General features: G+C 42.0%; 1 protein-coding gene across 2 annotated transcripts in view; it reads left to right on the forward strand.

Moving 5' to 3' along the window:
• SPON1 (spondin 1) overlaps nucleotides 1-27,052 on the forward strand; it is a 273,050-nt gene that overhangs the window by 159,563 nt on the left and 86,435 nt on the right. For both annotated transcript variants that reach the window (XR_009702213.1, XM_061201480.1), the window contains exon 6: nucleotides 5,509-5,657. Coding sequence is in view for 1 of the 2 variants with exons in the window: in XM_061201480.1 (XP_061057463.1) it covers nucleotides 5,509-5,657 (149 nt within the window). In the remaining variant the exon portion in view is untranslated. The remainder of the gene's footprint in view (nucleotides 1-5,508; nucleotides 5,658-27,052) is intronic.

A 27,052-nucleotide genomic window follows, 5' to 3' on the forward strand; every position in this document is an offset into this window, starting at 1 on the left:
TCTAGACCACTGAGTCCCGTTTAGATGACTCCCTACCATTTTCTTCAGACTCAGGTTCTTGCATCTGACATTCCCGTCATCTCTGCCCACCAGTTCTAAGTCAAACTGCACCCAATCACCGAATCAGATTCCTTTTGGTCCCATGCCTTTCAGAAGCTTGTCTGGCTTTGCCCTGCCCCATTCAGATTTAATTTGACTGGCTGGTATTTACTGAGCCCATTTCGTGTGTTAACTAGTCATTACTTCATGGACATCAGCCTCAGAAAAACACCACGAGTCTGGTCATGTCAATATCCCTACTTTACAGATGAGGAAACTGAGTTGAGAGTGACTAACATATTCAATCTAGGAAGTTTCAGATTGGAGACTAGAATACATGTTGGTCTGCTCCAAAAACCAGAGTTTTAACTACTTCACTAAACTGACTCCCACAGACTGTCCGATCCTCCCTGATCTTACTGGCTCATACCTCTGGTTCCATGTTCCCATTTCCTCTCCACTGCCCTAAGTCAGGCCCTACACGACTCATCCAGGGGATGTTGATGGATCTCTTGTTTGGTCTCCTCACCCTTGAGCCCTCTCCCCTCCTACAGCTGGCGTGTCCTGCCAGAGATGTGGTGCAGTGGGGTGGAGGAAAGCTGGGCTCTTTCACCAGGCAGACCTGACTTTGAATCCCAGCATCTTCAGTCATTTGCTTTGGTGATCTCAGGTTAGTTTCCTCATGTGAAAGGTGGAAACTATGATAGCATTTGTATCAAAAGAATTTTCTGATTAATTTTAAAGGCCTATGCTACATATAAGAATTTCTTAATGTCTGAATATTTCATAAAAGTTCTTTTGAATAAACATTTGCTATGAAGGGAGTTCTTTGTTAAATTTCTGATCCGGACATTCTTTTATAAGTTAATTGTTTGAATCTCAGAAGGCATTTTTTCCCATTGATATAGTGTTACAGTAAAACAGAAGATTGTAAGGCAAGCTCACAATTATGTTTCTCTATTATGTATTTGAACTACTAAACAATTCTATTGGGTTTGAAAAAAAGGAATTTTCTTTTTTGCGTATTTAATGTAATAATATAGATCAAGTCCTTGACACAGTGCCTGGCACGTAGTAACAACTCCATGCATGTTAACTATTGTCATGTCATTCTCCCCAGAAGGAAACTTCCATCATGTTTCTCTCTCTTCCGATGCCATTTACCACGATGGACGCTCAGAACCCTCTGCAACCTGGCCCTGACTTTCTTTTTCATCTTATCTCTTTGTCTTCTAACTCTCCAGTCCACCAAACGATCTCCATTTCCTGACCTCTCAATGGGATGTGGGAAAAGAGCGTGTGTTCTGGGGTCAGGCAGATCTGGGTTTGAACCCCAGCTTTGCCCCCTTGCTAGCTCTGTGAGCTTGGGTAGGTTCCTTAACATCTCTGGGCCTTGATTTCCTCATCTATAAGATGACAATGAGGTTGTAGTGAGAGTTACACCTAGGAAAGCATTATGCCTAACACCTAATAGGTGTTTAATCCTCTTACCTATTTTTAATAGAATTCCCGCTCCTACTGTCCTGCCAGTTTTCCCATGGGAGTCTCCTTCCCAGGGGAACATGTCCTTCCTCCTCTGCCTTCTTGTGGATTCCTCTTGTGGATTCCCATAGTGCTTTCTGTCTATAAAACTACAGAGACTTTTTTTTGCACAGTTCTTTAAAGTTTTCGTAGTTCTCTCCCAAACCAGCCCAATTAATTTGCACAACTCTGGGAGATAGTCCAGACTAGTAATTATTATCTCTATTTTTAAAAGGTGAACTGGGGCTCTCAGAGATGGAATGACTGATTCATGGTCACGAATGGAGGCCTGGAGCCCAGGTCTTCTGGCTCTCCGTCACCATGCCCCCTCCCCCCATACCATTCTGCACATGAGTGACTGCCACTCACCTGAATTCACTGTTATTTCTAACATTGCAGATTGTTGTTCCATGAGTGCCTACCTTGTCCCCCAGGGAGGATGTGGTCTGCTCCCACACCTTAGCCTAGTGCCTTGCAGGTATCTATTATGTGGTTGATGTCATTCAATGTATTGAAATTTGAATGAATGTGGTATGTTTGACTTTGAATCCATGAATTTGGAATTAGCTGCTCCATCCCCTTTGCTCTGTGTTCTTGTTTCTAGAACTCTGAACATGCTCGATTATAGGTAATCTGCTTGTCCATCTGTTTCTCCACCCCCAGACCGTGAGTGCCTCCAGGACAAGCACCATATCCAATTCCTGTCGGTGCCCAGGGCCTGCCACTGTGCTTGGCACATAGTAAATGGAAGTTGAATGAATAAACCAGAAAGAGCCATCTGGGTCCATCCCCTAATACCCCTGTGATTGTGCTTGTTCCTATTCTCTTATCTTAGTTCATATTATGTATCTCTTATCTCCTGTATTGAATTAAAGGCAGGTTCATGTTTTACTCATTTTTGTAGCCTCCCAAACAACTGGGGAAGGAGGAAACTATAATTATTGAGGGTCTATTGTGTGTCAGTGATTGCACATATATTATGTCATTATTTTAAAAATTGAATTTAATTCTTATAACAGGTCAATAAGGTAGGCATTATCACCCCTGAATTACAAAAGAGGGAGCTGGGACTCAGGGAAATAAAATAATTGGAATTTGACCAAGTATACACAGCTAGTAAGTGGAAATGCTGGGATTTGAATCGCTGTCTGCTGGCTCTGAGACCCATGCCTTTCCTTTTTGTTGTTGTTTGGTGTTTATTTTTAACAGCATGCAGAATAGCTGAGTGCTTTAGCCCAGCAGGAGTTAGGAACTCTGCTGAACTGAGATTTGAATTTAATCACATTGAATCAAATCTATGCAAGCCTGCTCCCAAACACTTCGAGCACATATACTGCCACCTTTTCATTTGATTGGATGAATGCTTCAGGAAACATGTACTAAGCATTCACAATGCATCAAGCTCAGTGCTAGGCACTGGGGATACAGTCTGAAGACAGGCTTCCTCAGGGAGCTTACAGTCTAGTGGGAAAACAGATGTGTAGCAGGGATCGTAAATGTGATCTATGCTGATAGAACAAACTAGTAGTTACCAGTGGGGAAAGGGGAAGGGGAGGGGCAAGATAGGGGTATGGGATTAAGATATACAAACAACTATGTATAAAATAGATAAGCAACAAGGATATATTGTACAGCACAGAGAAATATAACCATTAGTTTGTAATAACTTTAACTTTATAAAAATATTGAATCACTATGTTGTATACCTGAAATTAATATAATATTGTAAATCAGCTATACTTCAATTTTTTAAAAAATATGATCAGAAGACAAGAGCCTAAGTCATTCTATGGTGGTCTTGGGAGGCTTCTGGGTAAATTATAAAGGAGGAATGAGTCAGCCATGACAAGAGGAGGAAAGCACAGAGGGAGCAGCATATGCTGAGCCACTGAAGTATGAAATTGCAGGTAGGATGGGTCTGGAACGAGGGGACATTTTGGTGGAACAGAGCCGGGGGAATAAGAGATGCTGAAACTGGTCTCCCTGTGTTCACATCATGAACCAAAGGTCATGACTGGTTCTTACCTTTGCCCCTACACAAGCAGTGCTCTTGGCCTAGATGATAGCCAGGACATTCTCCCTACTCAGGAAGCGAGTTAGAGAAGTAGCTGGCAGCATCTCCATCTGTCTTCTCTAGGGATATGACATGGAGCTTGCATTTCCCTGATATGTGGGAAATAATGGTCCAGCAGTTAGGCGGACCCACATGGTGATGTCATTTGCCTGGATCATGTCATCCCTCAGCAGGCTGGGCAGGTGGCTTTGTGCCCATGTTCTCGATGTGCCTCTGGGTCAGAGCACCCTGGGGTAGCAGGTGGCAGATGTAAACAAGATCAGGGCCTGTTCAGAATCACTTTCTTTTTTTTTTTTAATTTATTTATTATTTATTTATTATTTATTTTTGGCTGTGTTGGGTCTTCGTTTCTGTGCGAGGGCTTTCTCTAGTTGCGGCAAGCGGGCGCCACTCTTCATCGCGATGTGCGGGCCTCTCACTATCGCGGCCTCTCTTGTTGCGGAGCACAGGCTCCAGACGCGCAGGCTCAGTAGTTGTGGCTCATGGGCCTAGTTGCTCCGCGGTATGTGGGATCTTCCCAGACCAGGGCTCGAACCCGTGTCCCCTGCATTGGCAGGCAGATTCTCAACCACCGCGCCACCAGGGAAGCCCCAGAATCACCTTCTTAAGTGGTGGGGTAGCGTGGAGAGTTCTGCCCACTCTGGGCCACAGGGTGATAAACTGCAAATGTCAGCTGGGTCCACCCAGTTCAAGTTTTCCTCTTTGCTATGCCTGAAAATGTTCCTTAACTTAAGACTTTATAAAACCAACCAAAGAATTGCGGACAACTGAGCCAACCCTATGATGATTGTATGTAACTTAGTAATCAATATATATGCGTCTATATTCATCACATGCAAAAACAAATCCAGGGTCGTGCTGGTGTTGACTCTCTCCTCTCCTTCCTCCCTCCTGAGATGGAAAAATCTTCAGGCTAAGTTCTGTCTTGGTCCTGTCCAGATCTTATTCTGTTCTCCCTTTGTGTCATCCATTAATTCCCTGCTACATCCCACTGCATGATCCTCACCAAACCGCAGTAGACTGGTCATGTCCTTGTATCCAAACCACCTCTCCCATGCTTTCACGTGGCTAGCCTGCCTGCCCCTCACCCTGGAAGGTACGTAAAAGCCAGCTAAAAAGCAATTATACTCCAATAAAGATGTTAAAAAAAAAAAAAAAAAGCCAGCTAAAAACAGCAGTGCTTTTTCCCAGGAACTGTCAAGCCTAATTCCCCACTCACTCCCTTTACCTTTTGCTCCGTGCTGACCTCCCCAGCTCCACACTCCAATTTTGCTCCCTCTAATGCATTCTTCATGCTGCTGCCTGGATGATTTATCTAAAATTCAAATGTGATTGTGTCGTTCCCCTGCCCAGAACCCTTCAGTGGTTTCAGACCCTTTCAAATGACATCCAAACTCATTTGAGCAGGTCCCTTCCTACCTCCCTGGCATCATTTCCTGCCTCTCTTGTTGACAGTTTGTGACACAGCAATGCTAAATTACTTATGGCTCCCCAAACACACAATGTTATTTAATGTTTCTGAGTCTGCCAGAAATAGCCTTTCCTCTCTGTTCTATCTTACAAATCTGCTCAGCATTTAAAAATTCTCTCAACTTTCTTCTTCTCTAAGATCCTTCCAGACAGGAGTCATCATTCTGGGCCACCTCTGTGTCTTGTTTAGACATCTACCCATTGCCCTGTCATATATCCCCAAGACATACTTGCTTACAGGGACTGTCTTATTCATCCCAGAATAGCACAGGACCTAACAGAGGGCAGGTGCTTAGCCAACGCTGCTTGAATCATTGTCCAATTACACCTCCTCCCCATCCTTTAAGGGACTTGTGTTTTAGCCACATACACACTGATACCTGCATCCTGATTGGCTTTCCCAGGTCGGGCAAATCACTGGTCTGCAATCATCGGCGGATCCCACTCCAAGAATTACGTGCTATGGGAGTATGGAGGATATGCGAGCGAAGGCGTCAAACAAGTTGCAGAATTGGGTTCACCAGTGAAAATGGAGGAGGAAATTCGACAACAGGTAAGAAAAACAATCACAGAAGGACCAAAACCCAGAAATGCAGTCAAGCATCCTTTAGCTTTCTTTCCCAGGGGCTCGAAATTTACAGTACAATGTGCTGGAAAATTGGTACCATAGGAAGTGAAATCTATTTGCTGAGTTTGAGGGGGTTTATGTTCAGTAGAGGACAGAGGCACAAATGTCCATCTTGTCGTCTCAGATTTTCCCTAACTGCATTTGTGGTTTCTTCAGCTTGTGCTAAAAGCTGCTACTGTGGCTGCATTGTTGGGATACCATGTCTCTGTTCTCCCAAGGGTCAGTGCGGTGGATTACGGTTTTCTTACTCTGATCCATGAGAGGGTTGGGGGAGAGACATTGACTCTAAGCTAAAATCACCATTTCCAAAGAGAAACATTTATTTGTCGACACATGCTTTTTGCATCTATGTCTTGAGGTGTTTGATAAATTAGTCAGTGATTTACCATTATAGACTGAAGCATCTTTTATGTACCATGTACGGTGTCATGTGGGCCCAGGAGCCAGACTATTATCTAGGACCCCATTCATACCAATGAGAGATAAGGGAGCAATCGTCCGTCATTCTTTTCTGTCTGTTGGGAAGTACCGTCATCCCTCATCAAAAGCACTAGAAGGAGGCTGATGAGGGATCTTGAAAGAAGAGCTGTGGTTTTTCGAAGGTCATTCACAGGCTGCACTGTGGAGAGGAGATGGTCCAGCTTTGGCCATCACTACCCACAAAAGCCCTTTGGGCCTGAGAGAGCTGGGTAGGCACCCACATCTCACTGCTCACAAGTGCACAGGAGGAAGTAAGGAAAGAGCAAACCGTGCTTGGAGTGTGGTCATCTCCAGCACAGGTCACTGAGAGGCTGTTGCCTGCTCAGGCTCCTGCCCACATCTCCTGAGACAGTGCAGGGGCCCTGAAGACGCTGGGCCCTGTGTCTCACGATGTGTATTGCAGCAGGGCAAGCAGAGCTGAGGCCCCTAGCCCTTCCTCCTGACGTCTACCATCTGGACTCCAAGCTCCCACAAACCCTAAACTGAATGCAGCAAAGGTCACCTGATTCCTACTATAATCCCCTGAGGAATTCTTTTGGACCAGAATCCAAAAACGCCCAGGGATTAGCTTATGTTTCTCATTAATTTGATGTAAAACCTTTCTCCATTCTCAGAAAAAATGTTTAACCCAGTGTTTTGAGACAGCATGTCATTCATCACAAGTTTATCTTACCAACAACTTCGTGTTTCTCTGACTCTGGCTGCCATGCCTTGTAACTGGCATCACTCATTCGGGCTACAGCAAAACCACATTCATCTGCAAAGTCATGAAGGGCTTCATATTGGTCCTGGTCTCTCCAGCCTGTCATGGAGGCCGTATCCCTTGTTTGGGTTCCTGGTTCTCAAGCATGGAATTGTGAAACACTGGTTGTATCTGTTCTGTTGTGTCATATGTTGAAAACCATCTATTACAAATAATAGTTGAAATACTAAAGTTTGCAAATTAATTAGATCAAGGTCAAGGGCATCTTCATAATAATGCCTGTGTCACTCATTGGCTATTTTGAGAGGTTTCTGGAGAGAAGGGAAGCATGTATGAATTGTGAGAAACTGAGACCACGTTGTACTGGCAAGCATTATGTGTCATGTGTCATAGCAGTAAAAAGGCTGAAGACTGATGGATGGAACCCCCCGCCTATGCCCTCCTTAGGAAGATGTTCTTTGCTCGGTGTGTTCCTGATCAGCACACCTGGGATTAGCTTCTGTACACAATGACGATGTCTGGCTCTCCCAGCTGGCTAGTGTTCTTGACATTACGTCATAACAATGTTTAATTATGGGTATTGCACATGGGAGTTAAAAATCCCACTGAGTATGTCCTAGGGTTTGTCACCACCTGTCAGGCCCTCTAGATGCTGAACATGTACTTTTAGCTCTCACCTCTAGTTGGAGAAGACAATATTAAATTTCCCGTTTTTTCTGATAAGGAAACTGAGGCACAGTCAATAGTTAGAGAATTCCAGAACTTGAACCCAAGCCTGTCTGACTCCAAAACCTGTATGTAGTACCAGATACATAATTTGCAGAGCCTGGTGAAAATGTGGGGTCCCTTGTTCAAAACTTAAGAATTTCAAGATGGTGACACTAAACTTCACAGCACGGGGCCCTGAGAGTCTGAACAGGTCACACACTCATGAGGCCAGCCCTGCTCATCCTCCTTCCCTGCCCCACAGAGAAACTCCCCTCTCCAGCCTGTGAAATAAGCCTGTTTCCAGAGCTCTGCTAAGCCACGCATCCAGCTCCCCAGGTCCTCAGAAAGTCAGGAGGATAGAGTGGTTTCAGGGTCCCTTCTCTTCCAAATAATTCATGGTTCTAAATATTGTTCCCTGCAAGCACACAATTTATTATATTTTTCTGGAAGTCAGGTAAGAAACAGCATAAAAAAGAAACAAGAATATGAATCCTCCTAGAATATAAAAGTGTCCTCTGAATAACCAGGAACCTGTTTGAACACATCTACAAACTAACACAGTGTTCTCAGCCTTTAATACATTATATCCTACCAGCTGCTCTATCAAAGAACCCGAGTCCAACCAGGATGAAAATAAAAGCCCTATTTTCCCAAGAAAGACATTTATATGCTTCCCAGCCTTCTCTTATTATAGACTTATCTCTTGCTCCAAGTTTCAAGGGCATGAAAAATCACAGCAGATATTGTTGGAGGTAAATCTTATGCTAATGGCTTTCAAACACAAATGAACAAAAATAATAATCGCATTAGTAGTGGAAAACTGTAATAATATTATTGAGTATAAATTTTAATGTTACTATAACTTCAGAACACCAAGAAAATTAATGAAAAATTACAGCAGCATTATTGGCAATAATGACACTGGTGGCCAGAGAGGGTGAGGGAAGGACACAAGGCACACTTCTTAGCAGGGGACAGAGGCAAATAGGTCCTGGTGGGGACTGTGGATTAGAAATACTGAACTAAGGCTGGCCTGGCAGGTCACAAATGAGTAACCCAAGGCAGGTAGAGGCAGTAGGGAATGGCAGATCACACTTGTAGGTAGACCCAGGACCCGAAAGTGAGCTGGTGTATACTCATCTTATGAAAATGTTTCACTAAGACCATTTCTACTTCGTTAAGTAGACATCTATGGCATGTATACTAGGTGTCTGGTTCTCTGCTGAATGTGGCCCAAAGATGGTGCCCCCTTCACCGTGTTATTCATGCTAGAAAGCTAGGCATCATCCTTGATTGTGCCCCCTGTCCCAACTTCCGCCTTCTCTTCTAAATTCCTCCAGGTCACTTCCTCATTACCGCACCTCTATTTAAACAATCCTCATCTCTTGCCTGAATTATTGCACTAGCCATCTGATCTCCCTGCCTCCAATCCTCTTCCTGTTTTCCACACTGCCCCACGGCCATTTTATAAAATACCAATTGGATTATGCCACTCTCCCAATTAAGATGTTTAATGGCTCCCGATTGACAGCAAGATAAAGTCCAAACTCCTTATCCTAGCTTGAAAACCCTCTGTGATCTGGCCTTGTTTACCTCCCCCATCTTATTTCTTGCTGCAGCTCTAAGCTATACGCATGCAGAACCTCTTTCATACTCTCCAGAGCCATGTCCCTCTTGTATCTGGGCCTTCTGTCAGCCTGGAACATCTTCCAGCTCCCCATCAACTGGTGAACTCCATCTATCCTTCAGGACTCAGCTTAAATGTTGCTTCTTCCTGGAAGCCTTCCTGAATTCTGTACAAAATCCATGCCCTTGCCAGGTGCTCCCACAACACCCTGTACCTCCCCCATCATTACCATCATCACGTAATGATGCAAGTCCTTGTTTGATGTCTCTCCCTCACTAAACTGCAAAGTTCAAATCCATGCTTTCCATCTCTGTATCCTCTGAGCTGGGTATAGGTTTAATTGCTTCATAATTGTTACTTGCATGAGTAATTTACTTGATAACTTTACTAAACATCTACTAAATAAATGCCAGGCGTTAGAGAGCCAACAGTGAACAGATCATTCCCTGCCTTCATGGAGTCTGCATTCTAATGGGGGAGACAAGAAGAAAAAAGGGTTAAATAATTATAAACTACGGTAAGAGAAAGGAACCAACAAGAGGTGGCTAGAAAACAGCAGTAGGGTGGGACCTTGTTAGTAAGGTAGTCAGGGAAGGTCTTTCTGAGACCATTAAGCTGAGACCCAAAAGAAAAGCACAAGGAAAAGATCATTCTAGATAGTGACAACAGCATGTGCAGTGACCCAGAAGTAGAAAAGAGCTTATCATGCTTGAAAAACTGACAGAAGACTGGTGTGGCAAGAGGGGAATCACTGAGGGGGAGTGTGGCTCTGTGTGAATGAAGGACACACTGTCTCCACGCTGGAGAAATTCACAGATTGGGTGGGAGAGGTGGATACATAAATAACTATTTCCGTATAATGTACTTAGTTCCTTTAAGGGAATCTCTGCAGCAGCTGAGGAAATGCAAACATTAGACTGTGGCAGCCCTTGAAAGTGCCATTCTCTGGGTCATCCCCCCCACCCACCCACCCCCCCCCCCCCCCCCCGGCCTTTAACATCCCCCCTATTCCCTGAGGACACATGTTAGACACATATTAGTTTCCCTGTCCCTTCCTCTGGGCAGGATGGGTGTGGCACCCCTTCCTGGGGCAGCTCCCTGTGCGGTCCCTCTCCTAGACTGAATGGTCCCTGCTTCCTTCTTTATTTCTTTCTTCCTTCCTTCCTTCCCTCCCTCCCTCCCTCCTTCCTCTTTCTTTCTTTCTCTTTCTCCCTTTCTTTTTCTTTCTTTCTTTTTTTCTTTCTTTCTTTCTTTTCTTTCTTTCTTCCTTTTTCTTTTTCTTTTTCTTTTTTTTTTAATTATTGGAGTATAGTTGCTTTACAATGTTGTGTTAGTTTCTACCGTACAGCAAAGTGAATCAGCTGTACGTATACAGGCATCCCCTCTTTTTTGGATTACTTCCCATTTAGGTCACTGCAGAGCATTGAGTAGAGTTCCCTGTGCTTTACAGTAGGTTCTCATTAGTTATCTATTTTATACATAGTATCAATAGCATATATATGTCAATCCCAATCTCCCAATTCATCCCACCCCCACCCCTTTTCCCCCTTGGTATCTATACATTTGTTTTGTTCTCTACGTCTGTGTCTCTATTTCTGCTTTGCAAATAAGATCATCTATACCATTTTTTTTTTAGATTCCACAAATATGCGTTAATATCTGATATTTGTTTTTCTCTTTCTGACTTACCTTACTCTGTATGACAGTCTCTAGGTCCATCCACGTCTCTACAAATGACCCAATTTCGTTCCTTTTATGGCTGAGTAATATTCCATTATATATGGAATATTACCACATCTTCTTCATCCATTCATCTGTCAATGGACATTTAGGTTGCTTCCATGTCCTGGCTCTTGTAAATAGTGCTGCAATGAACATTGGGGTGCATGTGTCTTTTTGAATTATGGTTTTCTCTAGGTATGTGCCCAGTAGTAGGATTGCTAGGTCATATGGTAGTTCTATTTTTAGTTTTTTAAGGAACCTCCATACTGTTCTCTGTAGTGGTTGTATCAATTTACATTCCCATCAACAGTGAAAGAAGGTTCCCTTTTCTCCACACCCTCTCCAGCATTTATTGTTTGTAGGTTTTTTAATGATGGCCATTCTGACTGGTGTGAGGTGATACCTCATTGTAGTTTTGATTTGCATTTCTCTAATGATAAGTGATGTTGAGCATCTTTTCATGTGCCTCTTGACCATCTGTATGGCTTCTTTGGAGAAATGTATATTTAGGTCTTCCTCCCATTTTTCGATTCGGTTGTTTGTTTTTTTGATATTGAGCTGCATGAGCTGCTTGTAAATTTTGGAGATTAATCCTTTGTCCATTGTTCGTTTGCAAATATTTTCTCCCATTCTGAGGGTTGTCTTTTCGTCTTGTTTATAGTTTCCTTTGCTGTGCAAAAGTTTTTAAGTTTAATTGGGTCCCATTTGTTTATTTTTGTTTTTAGTTTCATTACTCTAGGAGGTGGGTCAAAAAAGATCTTGCTGCGTTTCATGTCAAAGAGTGTTCTATGTTTTCCTCTAAGAGTTTTATAGTGTCTGACCTTACATTTAGGTCTTTAATCCATTTTGAGTTTATTTTTGTGTATGGTGTTAGGGAGTGTTCTAATTTCATTCTTTTACATGTAGCTGTCCAGTTTTCCCAGCACCACTTATTGAAGAGGCTGTCTTTTCTCCATTGTATATACTTGGCTCCTTTGTCATAGATTAGGTGACCATAGGTGTGTGGGTTTATCTCTGGGCTTTCTGTCCCGTTCCATTGATCTATATTTCTGTTTTTGTGCCAGTACCATATTGTCTTGGTTACTGTAGCTTTGTAGTATAATCTGAAGTCAGAAGCTCCGTTTTTCTTTCTCAAGGTTGCTTTGGCTATTTGCGGTCTTTTGTGTTTCCATACAAATTGTAAAATTTTTTGTTCTAGATCTGTGAAAAATGCCATTGGTAATTTGATAGGGATTGCATTGAATCTGTAGATTGCTTTGGGGTAGTATAGTCATTTTCACAATGTTGATTCTTCCAATCCAAGAACATGGTATATCTCTCCATCTGTTTGTGTTGTCTTTGATTTCTTTCATCAGTGTCTTATAGTTTTCTGCATACAGGTCTTTTGCCTCCTTAGGTAGGTTTATTCCTAGGTATTTTATTCTTTTTGTTGCAGTGGCGAATGGAATTGTTTCCTTAATTTCTCTTTCTGATCTTTGGTTGTTAGTGTATAGGAATGCAAGAGATTTCTGTGTGTTAATTTTGTATCCTGTGACTTTACTAAATTCATTGATTAGCTCTAGTAGTTTTCGGTGGCATCTTTAGGATTTTCTATGTATAGTATCATGTCATCTGCAAACAATGACAGTTTTACTTCTTTTCCAATTTGGATTCCTTTTATTTCTTTTTCTTCTCCAATTGCCATGGCTAGGACTTCCAAAACTATGTTGAATAATAGTGGCAAGAGTGGGCACCCTTGTCTTGTTCCTGATCTTAGAGGAATTGCTTTCAGTTTTTCACCATTGAGAATAATGTTTGCTGTGGGTTTGTCATATATGGCCTTTATTATGTTGAGGTAGGTTCCATCTATGCCCACTTTCTCCTGCTTCTTTCCTTTTCCATCTCCCAGGCATGTTCTATGTCCCTGGAAGGTGAGCACTTGTTGATTTTCCTCACCACTCTGTTCTTACTCATTCTATTCCTTCATTATGGTTACTTTTAATGTTTTCAATTTTAAACACATCTAATTGTGTCATTCAGATTTTTCTATTATCTCAGGGTCTTAGGGACTAATGTTCATTTGATGAACTTGCCCTCTCTCCCCATCACTAGTTTCCTCATTTGATTTTGGATTGTTTGCTCATCGTCAGTGGGTCTTTTTCTTTGTTTCCTGTGGGAGTCCTCTGTGCCCAAGTTGTGTTGTCCCCTCAGGGGGAGATTGTATTTTTGTCTTTCCACCCAAGTTTTGATGGCATTTCTCAACTTAGAGTTTCCCACTGCCAGGCCAATGTAAATATGGACTCTGCACTTACACATGGGAGAGTCTGGGGCTTCTATTTCTTGAAGGTGAATTTTCATTCAAGGGCCTGGACAGAGGACAAGTTTCCTTGCCACCTCCCCAAGTGACTGATGGAGGGTTTTCTTATCCCCGTTCAGCCCTTCAAAATGTCCAGCTTGATGCAGGGGTGTCTTCCCACATCTCATCTAACACCAACTTGAGACCTCCCCTTCTCTCCCTGCATGGTTTTAAAACCTCCACCTCTAGCTCCAGGGGCCATACACCAGGCCTGGCCCCATGCATCAGCTCCTACTCACAGTTTTGGGTTAGACTTTCCTCCTCCTTTCTGGCATCCAGGGAATTTTTCTAAACTCCCTTAAGTATTTTTGAAACTTTGTCCTGCTATATTTTGTCTAGCATTTCTACATGTTTGTAGCAGGAGGGAGACCCTGCATCATCTCAGTCTTTCATGTTTCCTGATGTCCACCTAGCATCTCCAGCACTTCATACACTGTCTCACACACAGTAGGTGCTCAACCAATGTCTGAATTGGTGAATTGACACACAAGCTATAAATGTCTTGTTGCCAAATTAAGTCGTATGGACCCTGCTTGGGCCCTAGCTTGGCTGAGGCTCTCTGCCTTGGCGGGGAGGGCTCTTTTTCCATTCTGGTTGTTCTGGTTCAAATCAGTGAATAACAAAACCTATGCTGAGATCGACACAGCACAAGCTTTATTCAGGGGCCAAAGAATGGAGAAGTGGGAACTAAGGTTCACAGATCAACTTCTCGCCCACCTGGCCAGAGGTATTTAATTTTAAAGAGTAAAGACAAAGGGAGGAGGAGTGAGGCTAATGATGGGGAGGCATATGCATTAGTCTACTGGGGAAGGGGCAAGGCTTTTTCGAGCGAGAGGGGTGCCATCCCCTTTTTATCCTTTTTTGGTCCTTAATGTTCAGTCACAGCCCCTGGTAGGTGTGTTATTTAATATGCCAATATAGTAAAATTAACTTGTAATGAGACTCAGGGTCTGTTGGAGGTCAGATTCATTGCTATCTTGGTCCCGGCTGTTTCCATCTGGGTTTTTTTGTTTGTTTGTAGCTTCCTTTCTTATGTCTGGGCCCTTTAACTTAAAGATTTATGTTCACTCCTGCTAAAGGTGGGGGATTGGCAGGATTTGAGCAAGGACATTCCTGCTAAAGGTGAGGGTTAGAGGGTTGTGAGCAAAGACCTGGAGCAGCTCCGGCAACAGTCTCTTGCATAAAATCATGAGCTGTGAATGGGTACTCACGTATGAAAAAATGCTAGAAAAAACACTCCAACTTTTATATTTCTAGAAATACAGGGAAAAGAACACTCCAACTTTTATACTTCTCTAGATTCAAGTCTTCCCTGACCATAAGAGGTCAGATAATGGTGGACCCTAACATAGACATTGATTATTTCACCTTCAGGAGGCCTCACTTTGGCGGATTCCTTAAACCTGCTGCCAGGATTATCACACCACCTATGGCACAAGAATCAATAAACAAGCAGATGTTCTTTTTCTTTAAAGCTGAAACAGTTTATAAGGCTCTGCAAACTGGTAGAAAGAGTTTGAGAATTTTCTTTTCTCATCTCCTTTAAATCATTAGAGATAACAGATGTCTACTAAACTTTTATTTTTCCTGATTTTTGATTTTCTAAACTTGTGATCCCTTTCCTCTAAATGAAATTAAAATCATTGCCTGATTTCTGATGTTTTCCATGAATCATGACATGCTGCCTCATCTGATTGAGAAAGTCTCCCTCTCTCTCTCTCTCTGTCTGTCTCTCTGTCTCTCTCTCTCTCTCTCACACACACACACACACACACACACACACACACAATCAGCTTTTATTCATAATAATAAAGTTCCAGTGATCTTCAGTGCTTGTGAGAAGTAGTACCATATAACAGCTAAAAGCACTGGCTCTGAATCAAGATTCCTGGGTGCAAATGCTAGTTCCAGCTCTTACTTATTTTGTGACTTTAGACAAATTGCTCAACCCCTCTGTGCCTTGGTTTCCTCTTCTATGAGATGAGGATGGTAATATGCCAACCTCACAGAGTTACCATGAGGACTAATGGAGCTGATGCATGAAAAGTGCTTGGATCAAAGCCTGCCCTGTAGAAAGTGCTCACTAAGTGTTACCTATCATTACCATGTTTTCATTCTTGGTCTCCATTTCCTCATCAGTAAAGTGAGGGGTCTGTCCTAAGACCGAAGAGCCCCTGAAGGAGCTAGAAAAGTTAGTGATTCTAAAGGTTCAAGTTCATCATGTCAGTCCCCAGCCTGAGAACGCCACAGGATGAGGACACCCCTCCTTTGCCATCCCCCAGGCTCTGCCTCAGCCTGCCCCTCCCACCCCTGCTTAGCAGTGTCATTTCCTGATGGCCCTAGCCCTCTGTCCCAAAGCTGACCCTAAACAATTTGAAGACAGTAACCACATTCTCATGTAAAAAAGGAGCCACAACAAAACTCCATGCCCATTCCAAATCTATTCCTGTGATGTGTTCTTCCCCTTCCTTGGACCAGCTTTATCTGGATGCCCACAGGAGCTAGTTCAATGCCACCTCCAGAACAAGGCCTAGAGGCAGCCCAAAACAGGAGATCTTCCCATATACAGTGGGACACCTGCCAGGGGTAGAAATGCAGACAAGGCTTCCAACCCAAGAAAGGAGATAGTCTAGTGAAGCCTCTTTTTTTTAAATTTTTTAATACAATTTTAAAGGTTACCTTCCATTTACAGCTATTGCAAAATATTGGCTCTATTCCCCATGTTGTACAGTACATCCTTGAGCCTATCTTTCACCCAATAGTTTGTACCTCCCACACTGCCACCCCTATATTGCCTCTCCCCCTCTCCCTCTCCCCACTGGTAATCACTAGTTTGTTCTCTGTATCTGTGAGTCTGGTGACGTCTCTTAATTGTAAGTAACAGAAACCTGCTCAAACTAACTTAAGAACAAAGGAATCTTTATTGTAGGGCGAAAACAGAACTCAGGAGAACACAAGTTAATATCAAGTGCAAAAAAGCTCATGAGAACTGTAATCAGAAGGCATCAGGCTGAGAAAACCACTTACACTCTCCCCTCCCCACCCAACCCCACCACCCCAGAGTCACATGGTCTTTTCTATGCTCTTCTGTGTGACTCTCTTCCAGCATCCTTGCTCAATAGATCTGTTGTCTCTTCTTACTTACGTTGCACATGGCCCCTAATGGTGGCTCTATGACTTTCTTCCTTGGCTTCCCATAGCCAACTGAGCAGTGTTGGTGGCTCTTAGTTGAAATACTGGGAAGACAGACTGATCATTGGACAGTCTGTGCATGGGTGCCCCCTGCATCAGGTATCTACTTCTAATCCAATCAGCAGTTATCCCCATGTAAAGAACCATAGAGCCTATTACTCCATACAGGGGCTGTGGGTAGGGCAATTTATACTAAAAAAGGAATTGAAGGTAGAAGGTAAATTGATTGACATTTCAGGGCAGCAGTGGATTGGCAAGAAGTAGACCAAGTGATGGAAACCCAGGCAGAGAGCCAGAATTCAGGGCAGGATATTGGGGATGGGGCACTAAAGAGAACAAAGGCTCAGCACAAAAAAGAGAGGAGAGCAACGGAACCCCAGGATGCAGAGCTAAGCCAGCTGGGTGAGAAATGCTGGGTCTAGAGATTGGTTCAGCTACTGAGGTGGGACCACCGATATCACTAGACCTAGCAGAAGGACTTGGAAAGGCAGAGATCAGAGAAAGTATATAGGAGCCAAGGGCACAATCAAGACCACTTATTTTCTCTTGCATTGCATTGCACTTATCTACTGCCTTGCATTGTTACTTAAGAACCATGAAAACAGTACAGGGCAAGTAGGTAAGCTTCCTAAGTCTTTGACCTTGAGTAGGTCACCTAACCTCACTGAGCCTTAGATTTTTCATTTGCAAAATGGTGATAATGAGAATATGAACTTCACATGTTGGTTATGAAATAATACACATGCAGTGCCTGGCTTGAAGCATGACCCATTATTACTCTTAGTATTAGGACAAAAAAATTAAATTTGAAGGATTTGTAATCCCCTTGTCCTCCCATCTTCTAAGAAGACGCTTTGGTTTCATTGGGTGGGAGTGCAATTGAAAGAAGAAAAAAACTGCTAGAGAACGTAGACCAGGAAAAAGAAGTGAGGGGAGAAGTAAGGCCAGGAAGCTGGGACAGTATTAGAATTTTAAAGCATGAGAAGAGACATATATGAGCAGCTGCCATTTGGACTGGAGAAAAAGAAAGGTCCAAAGAAGATTTTTAGTAAATTTGATTTCTAAAAGAAGAGACATCCAAAGAGGATTTTTAGCAGCGAACTTTGCAGAACACGGTATGATGTAGTTAACCCTCTGCTGCCTCCTCAAGAAACATTCAGTGAACACCTACCGTGCTTTTCAAGGCTTCTTGGAGTCAGATTGGGTAGAAATTTTAGATTTGTCACCCTGCTACACACAGTCCCCAGGGGTGCCCAGTTTTATTGGGGTTACACTAATATTGTTATCCATACCTCTTTTGTCCTTCACCACCTCATTCAAGGCTTAACTCCATGGAGTGTGTAAGTGGGTACTTGTGGTTGATAGAAATAAAGTGATACTAGGAGTGGGGGTGGAAAAGAAGTTAAAGAAAGATTCTCAGTCACAAACACTTGATACAGAAATTAGAACATCAGTTGAAAGGTGTGATTTCAGTCATATGAAACCTTTTGTTTGCTTTCAGCTGCATCTTCAAACAAATCTAAATCACAGTAGGACAAACAGCCAAAGCGAATCAGTGATGCCTGTTCTTTAATAAAACTGGCACAGGCTGCTTTTGCTGGAAGGAAGCAGAGCCCTGCTCTTAGCTGCAATTCCTGACCTCCACAGTTTTACATCAGAACATCATCCGTCCCAGGAAAGTTTTCTGAATCTCTCTATGGAAGAAACGGGGAACAGTTTTACTCAGAACTTATAGGTTATTTAACTCCCTAAAAATGTATTTTTACAGCAACTGAGCCAAAATATTGCAAACAGAAGGCAAATTTAAGTGGGGAAATAATAAATTGTCAAGATTTAGAGGCAATTTGGCAATATCTATCAAAATTGTACATTTTCTTGTTTTATTGTGGCAAAAAAAACCCCACATAACATAATACTTACCATCTTAACCATTTTAAAGTGTACAGTTCTGTAGTGCTGAGTATATTTACACTATTGTGTGTACATTTTCTTTACACCTTGACATAGTAATTCTGTATCTAGGAATTTGTTTTTCAGAAATATTCTCACACAAAGGTATATGAGGAAGAATACTCATTACAACATTGTTTATAAAAATAAGAGATGGAAAGAAGCAATTTTTGATCAATAGGGGACATATTTAAAAACTCTGGCTGCTTTTATGTAATTAAATACCACGCAGCGATTAAAAAGAATAAGGCAGATCTGTATGTACTGATATAGAATGCTCCCTGGTATATATTACTAGGTGGGGAAAAACAGAAGAGTATCTCTAGCTAGCTGCCATCTGGGGAAAAGACAGGTGGGTCAGAGTCAAATGCTTGTATGCACGTATAGAATTTTATATGCATAGAATATCTCTATGTACACATACCAGAAACTCAATGTCTCTAGAGCAAACTGGGAGAGTAGGGGTCAGAACTGAAAGATGTATTCACATTTCACCGTATGCCCTTTTGTACTGTTTGTATGTATACATGTTACCTTTTTAAAAGAATGTTATTTAAATAAACAAAGAAAATTTTGATTAGAAAGTGAATATTGCAAAAAGATCAGGACTCCAAACTTAATCTGTAAATTTAAGATTTCCCCCAGCACATAATTTTAAAAATTCTACAGGCTGATTCTACGGAAATGAAAAACTAAATAGTCAAGAATAGCCAGAAAAATGTCTGAAAGACAGTAATGATGGCGGGGGAGGGAGGTGTTGGGGGGAAGGGGGGCAGTAAAGAGAAAAGACTAGCCAAACCAGATATTAAAAACTACATTAAATAAGACTGTGTGACACTAGCGTATGAATAAACAGATCAATAGAGTATAATCGGAAGTCCAGAAAAAGACCCAAATTTATTTCAAATTAAGTGTAAGGAAAAAATATAATTTCCTGTCACTTGGGGAAAGATGGTAATGGCACAACTGGAAGCCATGGAAAAACACAATTTGCTCCATAGTTCAATCCTTAAACCAAAATAAACTCCAAGTATGTCAAAGATTTAAATATTTAAAAATGAAGGCATAAACACATTAGAAGAAAACATGATAGAATCATTTTATAATCTAGAGCAAAATCCCTTCCAAGCATGTTACAAAACCCAGAGGTCATAAAAGAAATGACTGATAAACTAAAAGCATCTTTTTAATTGTGGAAAATATTTAAACATTTTAAAGGTGAAAGACAAAGTGGGGGGAAATGTTTGTAGCCCATACACTAAGCAAAGGGCTAATTTCTTTAATATATAAAGAGCTCTTATGGGTCAATTTTTTAAAGAACAATAAACCAATTTTTAAAATGATCAAAACACATAGGCTTTCAGATATTTTAACCTCATTTACAATTATGGAAATGGAAATTCATTCCACGGAGCTATAATGTTGGATCTATTGGATTTTTGATAACCATATGTTGACAGAGGTGTAGAAAAACAGACACTGTAATATGCTAATTGTGGCAGTGCTGATTGGTACAGCTTTGTGGAGGGCACATTTCTCTGACTCATAATTCCTGTCCAGAAACTCACATACACAGATATACTCACACATAGGCACATGCTATTTACTGAACACTGTGTGACAGAAAGAGTAGAAAAACTTAAATATCTATTAGTAGGGGACCAGTTTTAAAAAAAACAAGAATTTGAGATTAAACATTGTCAAGACAAATCACTTGGTTAACAAAGAAAGTGCAGCAGAGTATTTGTAGTGTACTCCACTTGTGTTATCATTAAAGATGCACGCTTACGTTTCTTGAAGGGCATATAAGAATATGAATAGTGGTTGCCTCTGGGGTAGGGACCTGAGAGACTGTGGGATGGGAAGGGCAGGGGAGTCTTTCACTGTGTTGCCTCTGGTGCCTTTTGAATGTTGTACCATGTCTTTGCAATATCTGTTCAAGAAAGTGATTATTTTACAGTTGAAATAAAAAAGAAATAAGCCAAACACTCAAGCTTAGGAATCTTGAAGAAAGCACATTGTGTGTTCTTGATGAATTGTTCTCATCCTGGTGACCAACAGACCTCATCTAGACTCTGTTCATGGAGTCAGGCCCATGTGGTACCAGTTTGCCCTGAAACGCCCCTGAGGACATGGTCCCCAGGAATGGGCTGGGTAAAGGTAGAGATTTATAATCCAGGTGACCAAAAGCAGTTGGCTCAGAGAAAGAGTATAATTTAATTTTGCCAAGGAGGAAAGCAAAGGTCAGAGTCGGTGCTTGGCCTTAGGTCTGAGGGGTGAGGCCACAAACAGGAAGACCCCGGAAGCCCACATAGCATGGGAAGGGCCAAAAAGTGCCCGAAGCCCCTCCTGGTGTGTTGGCAGCCACATGGCCTAGGAGGGCCTGATGTCTTAAAGAATTAGAGAGGACTGGCCAGAACTTTCTCCAGAAAGGCTCCTGAAGTGATCACTACCACCCCCTCTTCACCTCCAAAACTACCAGGCGGTGGTCCTACATGCTTTAGGTGTTTAATGCCCTGCAGAAGACGGGACCTTGTCTGTGGATTGTCCCACATTCATGGGCCTGAGTCCTGCAGGGGCCAGTGTGACCTTCCCTCCTGAGAGTGTGCCCTGTGGACGGGGGCCTGTTCACAGGCCATTTGCAACCAGTCCACGATGTGCTAAATCCAGAAGTTAAGAATAAGCGTTTAGAAATAGCAGTTTAACAATGTCCAATGACTCTACTAATAAAAAAATCGGAACTTGGATACAGCCTGCAACAGATTTGATATTTTAAAGTGAAAACAAACTGGTCTTCTACTAGAGTTGAGAAGCATTGTTCTAGAGGCAAGGAGTATTTCTGAGTCGTCTTTACCTCCAATACCTGGGTCAGGGTCTGGGATATCACAGATGCTTATCTGAAGTTACCACAGTCCACAAGGTTTTTTTTTTAAAACAATAAGACTGAGGCTTGGAAAATACATGTGACTTGCCCAAATGCTAACGGCAGCACAGATCCTCAGCCCAGGACTCCTGACTTCCTTTCTAGAGCTTTCTCCTCTCTCTGCTAAAAGAGAGGAGACATAGGCAGCCCTGAAAATTTCATCCTGTTGTATGTAATAAAAAACTTACCTAGTCTTCACCAGACTCTGTGTCTGAGACAGTTTATTTTTTTTTATAAATTTATTTATTTTTGGCTGCATTGGGTCTTCGTTGCTGCGCGCGGGCTTTCTCTAGTTGCTGCGAGCAGGGGCTACTCTTCGTTGCGGTGCGCAGGCTTCTCATCACAGTGGCCTCTCTTGTTGCGGAGCATGGGCTCTAGGCATGTGGGCTTCAGTAGTTGTGGATCACGGGCTCTAGAGCACAGGCTCAGTAGTTGTGGCACACGGGCTTATTTGCTCCACGGTATGTGGGATCTTCCTGGGCCAGGGCTCAAACCTGTGTCCCCTGCACTGGCAAGCGGATTCTTAACCACTGCGCCACCAGGGAAGCCCTGAGACAGTTTAGATTTTCCAATGAATATTTGCCATCAAGTGGTAAAAAAAGGTGTATGCACCTCGTATAGACTTCATTCATTCATTCATTCAGTGTCAAACACCATATTTGAGAAATCACTTGTCCTTAAGAGGCTCATGGTCTCTTGGGAAAGAATGACATAGAAATAGGTGATTACAACACAGTGCAACTTGGGCCGGGAAAGTCAAGTCCAGGGCACACAGGGAGCACAGAGCAGAGCCTTCCCCTGGCTCAGGAAGCTGAGATTTCATGAGCAGTATTAAACCCAATATTTTAATGCTCAAAAAGTATTAGCTCCTTTCTTGTCTTGCTCTTGCTGGACCATCAGGACCAGGATAGCAGTTTTTGTTGTCGCCTTCTCTGGGTGAGGATGGACTCATGAGCTGAGCATGTTAGGAATGCAGCCAGTGTGTGCCCTTTGGCTGAATGGGGTAGCTGTCCCAAGAGCTGTATCCCCAGCCACCTCTACATCTGGTCTTCGGGTCTGTTTTGAGAAAGTGTTGTTCATTTCCAGCTCCTGGTCAGAGCATCCGTGGGCTGTCACTCCTGTCTGTTTAGTTCTTCAGCTCTCTCATCCTGAATGTATTCCCATGCAGACAAGTTCCCCAGTCTGTCAGAGATGCCCTCCCTTGAGCCAAGAGCCACCACCCAGGTGTCCAGCTTGCCTGCAATGAGAGATGCTTAACATAAGTGGGTAGGGGACAGGCCTATAAAGGGAGGTTGGGGTCATCTCATGAACAGCCTGAATACCAGTCTGCTGAGGTTACACATGGACCAGTAGGAACAGGGCGGCCATTGAGTGTTTCTGAGAGGGAAGTGACCAGAGACGAGGGTATTTGTTCATTCAACAAATAATTATTGACATCTATTGTGTGCAAGGCACTGAGTGAGACTCTGTGCTGGGCCCTAGAAACACAGAGATGAATAAGACCCAGTGTGGGAGACACATCACATCCCCCTGGGTTATAACACACTCTCTACCCCATGCAACAACTTAAAATCCTTATCTCAGAGAAGGAAAGAAATCAAATTGTCTGTGAAACTTCATAGTATAGGAACTTAGCTACAGAAATTGTAAAGCCTTAAGTCACGCTTCCAATTTTTCTGTAACTATGTAAACATCTCATTTTTTGTTTGCTTATCTATTTCAGGCTAGAAATAGATAAGCAAACAAAAGAAGAAACAGGAGCCCCATCTCACGGAGAGATGTTCTGCTACTCCTCAGATTCTGCCCCCACATTATAATGTTTCGTCCCCTTGACACTGTGTAGCCAATGAGGTTTACAAGGCCTGGCTTTGCAGGCTAAGGGAGACCAAGGAAAGAGCAAGCAATTACAGACTGCCACGCTGCGTGTTATGATAGAGTTATGTACTAAAGGGCACTAAGGAGAAAGTATCCGTTCTGTCCAATTCCATCCTGAATGAAGGACCTCACAAAATCATGAGCTGAATTTTGTAGGACGGAGAGAGTTTGCTGGGTATACAAAAGGGAAGGGCACACCAGGCTGCATGGAGGTGTGAAATATCTTCATGAAACTGTAAGCGATGGGAGAGCGCTAGGAGAGGGAGTAGGACAGACACATTCATGCGCTCATTTTTTCCTCGAAGGTTTCCTTGCACCTATTATGGGCTGTGCCCTGAGGGAAGCAGGAAGGCACACAGAAGTGCATAAGGCACAGATCTCACCCTGAAAGGGCTTGAGGACTCAGAGTTCAGTTTGGCAGAAAACCCAAAAAGCAGTGCTTTTTCTCAGAAGAGGAAGGCTTAAGGAAGGAAGGCAGATGATTCTTTCAGTCTTGCTATTGTTTTTCATCCTCATGTGGCTTATAGCCTCCATTTACTGAGTGTCTACCCTGTGCCAGGCTCTATGATAGATTCCTTACACACTAACCTATTTCAATGAATCTTCACAACAACTCTGTAAAGGTGGTTATTATTGGTTTCGTTTTCCAGATGAGAAAACCAAAGCCCAGAAAAGTTAGGTAAATAGCCCAAGGTCACACAGCTAAAAATCAGTAGTACTGGAATTTTGAGTTCTTTCCTTTTCACTGGTTCTTTGCTTTTCCTCCTGTTGACTCTCCATCCCTATAAGACTTTCATTCCTCATCCGCATCTATCAGAATTCCACCCAGCCTCCCACTCTGCTATGATGCCTTTCCTGGTTCCAAGTACATGTTGTTTCTGCTCCTCCCATCTTCCACAGCATCTTGTATCCCACTTTGGCCCCTTCCCTGCCTCATATTATGGGTGTCTGCGTGTGCCTATGGAAGAACCAGCACAATGCAGGCGTCCATCTGAGCCAGGCTGTGCTCTGGACCCACCCCTTCCTCTCCCCAGTAGGGCTTTACGTAGGGCTCATAATACATTAATAAGTGTCTGTTGAATTAAGCTGAACACTTCAGCTCTCGGTTCCCTGACAGAAAGACTGCTATAAGCAAAGCCAGTCATCCGACCTTTTTGTCTCCACAGCTGCTGCCAGTTCTCCAAACTACAACCCATTCTCAGCAGGCTCCAGTTATAGCAACTCTTAATTATCTTCCTATTCAAAAGCAAAATTAATGTTTCATTAATCAATGGGTAAAGAAAATCAAAAGTCTATTAACTGGCAAGCCAATGCTGTCCCAAAGGGCATTGATCCATGTATGCTGTGGGCAGCCTGTTTATTGGTAACCACAGCTCCTGAGAGCAGCCCTCTGGGGAAATGCTGGGGCAACAGGAATCTTTTTTGAAATAGCTTTTAAATACATAGAAACGCATTGGATTCTTATTGGGAGTTTTGTGTATGGGGGGAGGGGAATAGGGAAGGGGAGATTATTTGCTTTGTGTAGAGACTAAGTATTTCATAGATTTCATAGATGCATACGTTTAGCCAACAAGCACTGACAGATATGTATGTGTTATCTGGAACAAAATTATTCTTTAAAATGTAATGAGCTCTCCACAGAATATATTCACGAATCAATGCAAATATAAAGGGTGTGCTCATCTGGCTGATGATCTGGGATCATGACTGCAAAGATGACTGGGGCTTTCGAAATGAGGTTTTCCTCTACACTGATGTCCAAAGGGTTTTCTTTCTCAAATCGGTTTGCTGTTCATCTAAAACTCACCCCTTTGAATTATCTGCATGCAGATTAGCGACCCCAAATTTAAGCAAATATATATATAAACATATAAATGTTTATATTTATATATCAAGTACATAGAATGTACAATCCTAACCACAAAGAAGTGGGCCTAAGGTTAACTCCAAAGCTTTCAAACTAGGGCCTAAGACAGCAGCAGTGTTTGTTGCAGGGTGGGTGTCTGGCCTGGGTTAGGGATTTATTTTATTATCCCAGACCCCATGGAGGTTTTGCATTCTTTACCACATGCATCCTGACTTACTGGAATCTAATATATTAGCATCTAATATACTTTTACTACTTCCGGGACAATGCAAGGACCTTAGAACACTTTAATTCCTCTCACTCCAATGATACCCTAAGTATTATTGTTGCCAAGTAATGAAATTTTACATATATTTAGCCCTGCAAGGCTAAATTCATATTGTTTTGTACAGTCAATATTCACTTAGCGTCACCCCTATATTAACCCTTTCTGTTGCTCTTCCTTCCTTTTTGCATTTCCATTTCCCTTCAGGGACCGTTTCTTTACACCTGAAGAATTCCTTTAGCATTGCTTTTACTGAGAATTTGCAGGCAAAAAGTCTCTCAGTTTGTGTTTTTCTGGAAATGTCTTTATTTTGCCTTTGTTTTTAAAGGTTATTTTTTAATAAGTAAGTTGGCAATTATTTTCTTTCAGTATTTAAAAGACATGATTCCTCTGCCTCTGACTTCCGTTATTTCGTTGAGAAGTCCTATGTCAGTCTGACTTTATACTCTTATGAAGATAACAAGTCTTTTTCTATGGCTGCATTTAAGATTTTGTCTTTGTCTCTGGCTTTCAGCAGTTTTTACTGTATACTGAGATGTGGTTTTGTTTGTATACATTTAATTTGTTCTTTTGGGGGTTTTGTAGCATTTCTTGAATCCATGACTTGATATCTTTTGTCAGTTTTAGACAATTCTGGCCAGTATTTCTTCAAAGATTGGTTCTACCCGAATTTTCTCTCTCCTCTTTATCTGGGACTCCAATTACATACATGTTAAGTTTTGCCATCATTTCTCATATGTTTCTTATGCTTTTTTCCCCTATATTCTCCATCACTTTTCCTTCCATACTTTAGTCTGGATATTCCCTAATCCTCTCTTCTGCTGGCCTAAACTAGTACTGTTAAACCTGTTAGTTCTTAATTCCAGTTATCATATTTGTCAGTTCTAGAATTTTCACTTGATTTCTTTTTACAAATTTCAATTTGTTGCTAAAGTTCCCCTTTATGATTTCTGCTTCCTGGAACATATTTAACACATTACTGACCGAGACGTATTAATACGTCTTTTGTTACCTGAACATTATTGACCAGAGACGTATCAATACATTTTTAGAGAATGATACAATTAACATCACCGTGTGAAGTTGTTAGAGCTTAAAATTGATCAAGCGTTCATTATACAACTTATGATTGTCGTTATCATTCACATTTTGCTCTGTTAGGTTTTTGTTTCAACCTTATGTATATTAATTATAAAGGTAAAATTTTCAAAAATGATGCATCACAAAATTTGGAGTGAAGAAGAATTTTTTTGGTGAATTTTATGCAATACTTTCTCTGATTGTCCAAGCGACATATATACTAGTGTCTCAGAAGATGATAGTTCTTCAGAATATAGTTCTGATTCAGATGATGTGAATAGTAGACCAACAAAAAGACAAAAACCCTTAGTGATTGATTCTGATACAGAAAGTAAAAATGAAACTCACGGTGCTGGAGAATGCTCCTTTGCTTCTACAGAACAGTGGATTGAAGACAACATTTCACGAAAATTAGAAGCCTTTACAGGTGTGTCAGGTGTAACTATTGAATTTAATAACTCGCAAAGTGTTAGTGAAATAACAGAATTAATTTTTGGCCAGCCAAAATAAAAATCGCCGGTCACAGGCATTAGTTTCTGCAAAAATCACACGGTGAATAATGAGTTAATCACTGCTTTTGTTTAAATACAGGT

The sequence above is a fragment of the Eubalaena glacialis genome, chromosome 10 (assembly GCF_028564815.1).
Source record: "Eubalaena glacialis isolate mEubGla1 chromosome 10, mEubGla1.1.hap2.+ XY, whole genome shotgun sequence".
Taxonomy (NCBI): domain Eukaryota; kingdom Metazoa; phylum Chordata; class Mammalia; order Artiodactyla; family Balaenidae; genus Eubalaena; species Eubalaena glacialis.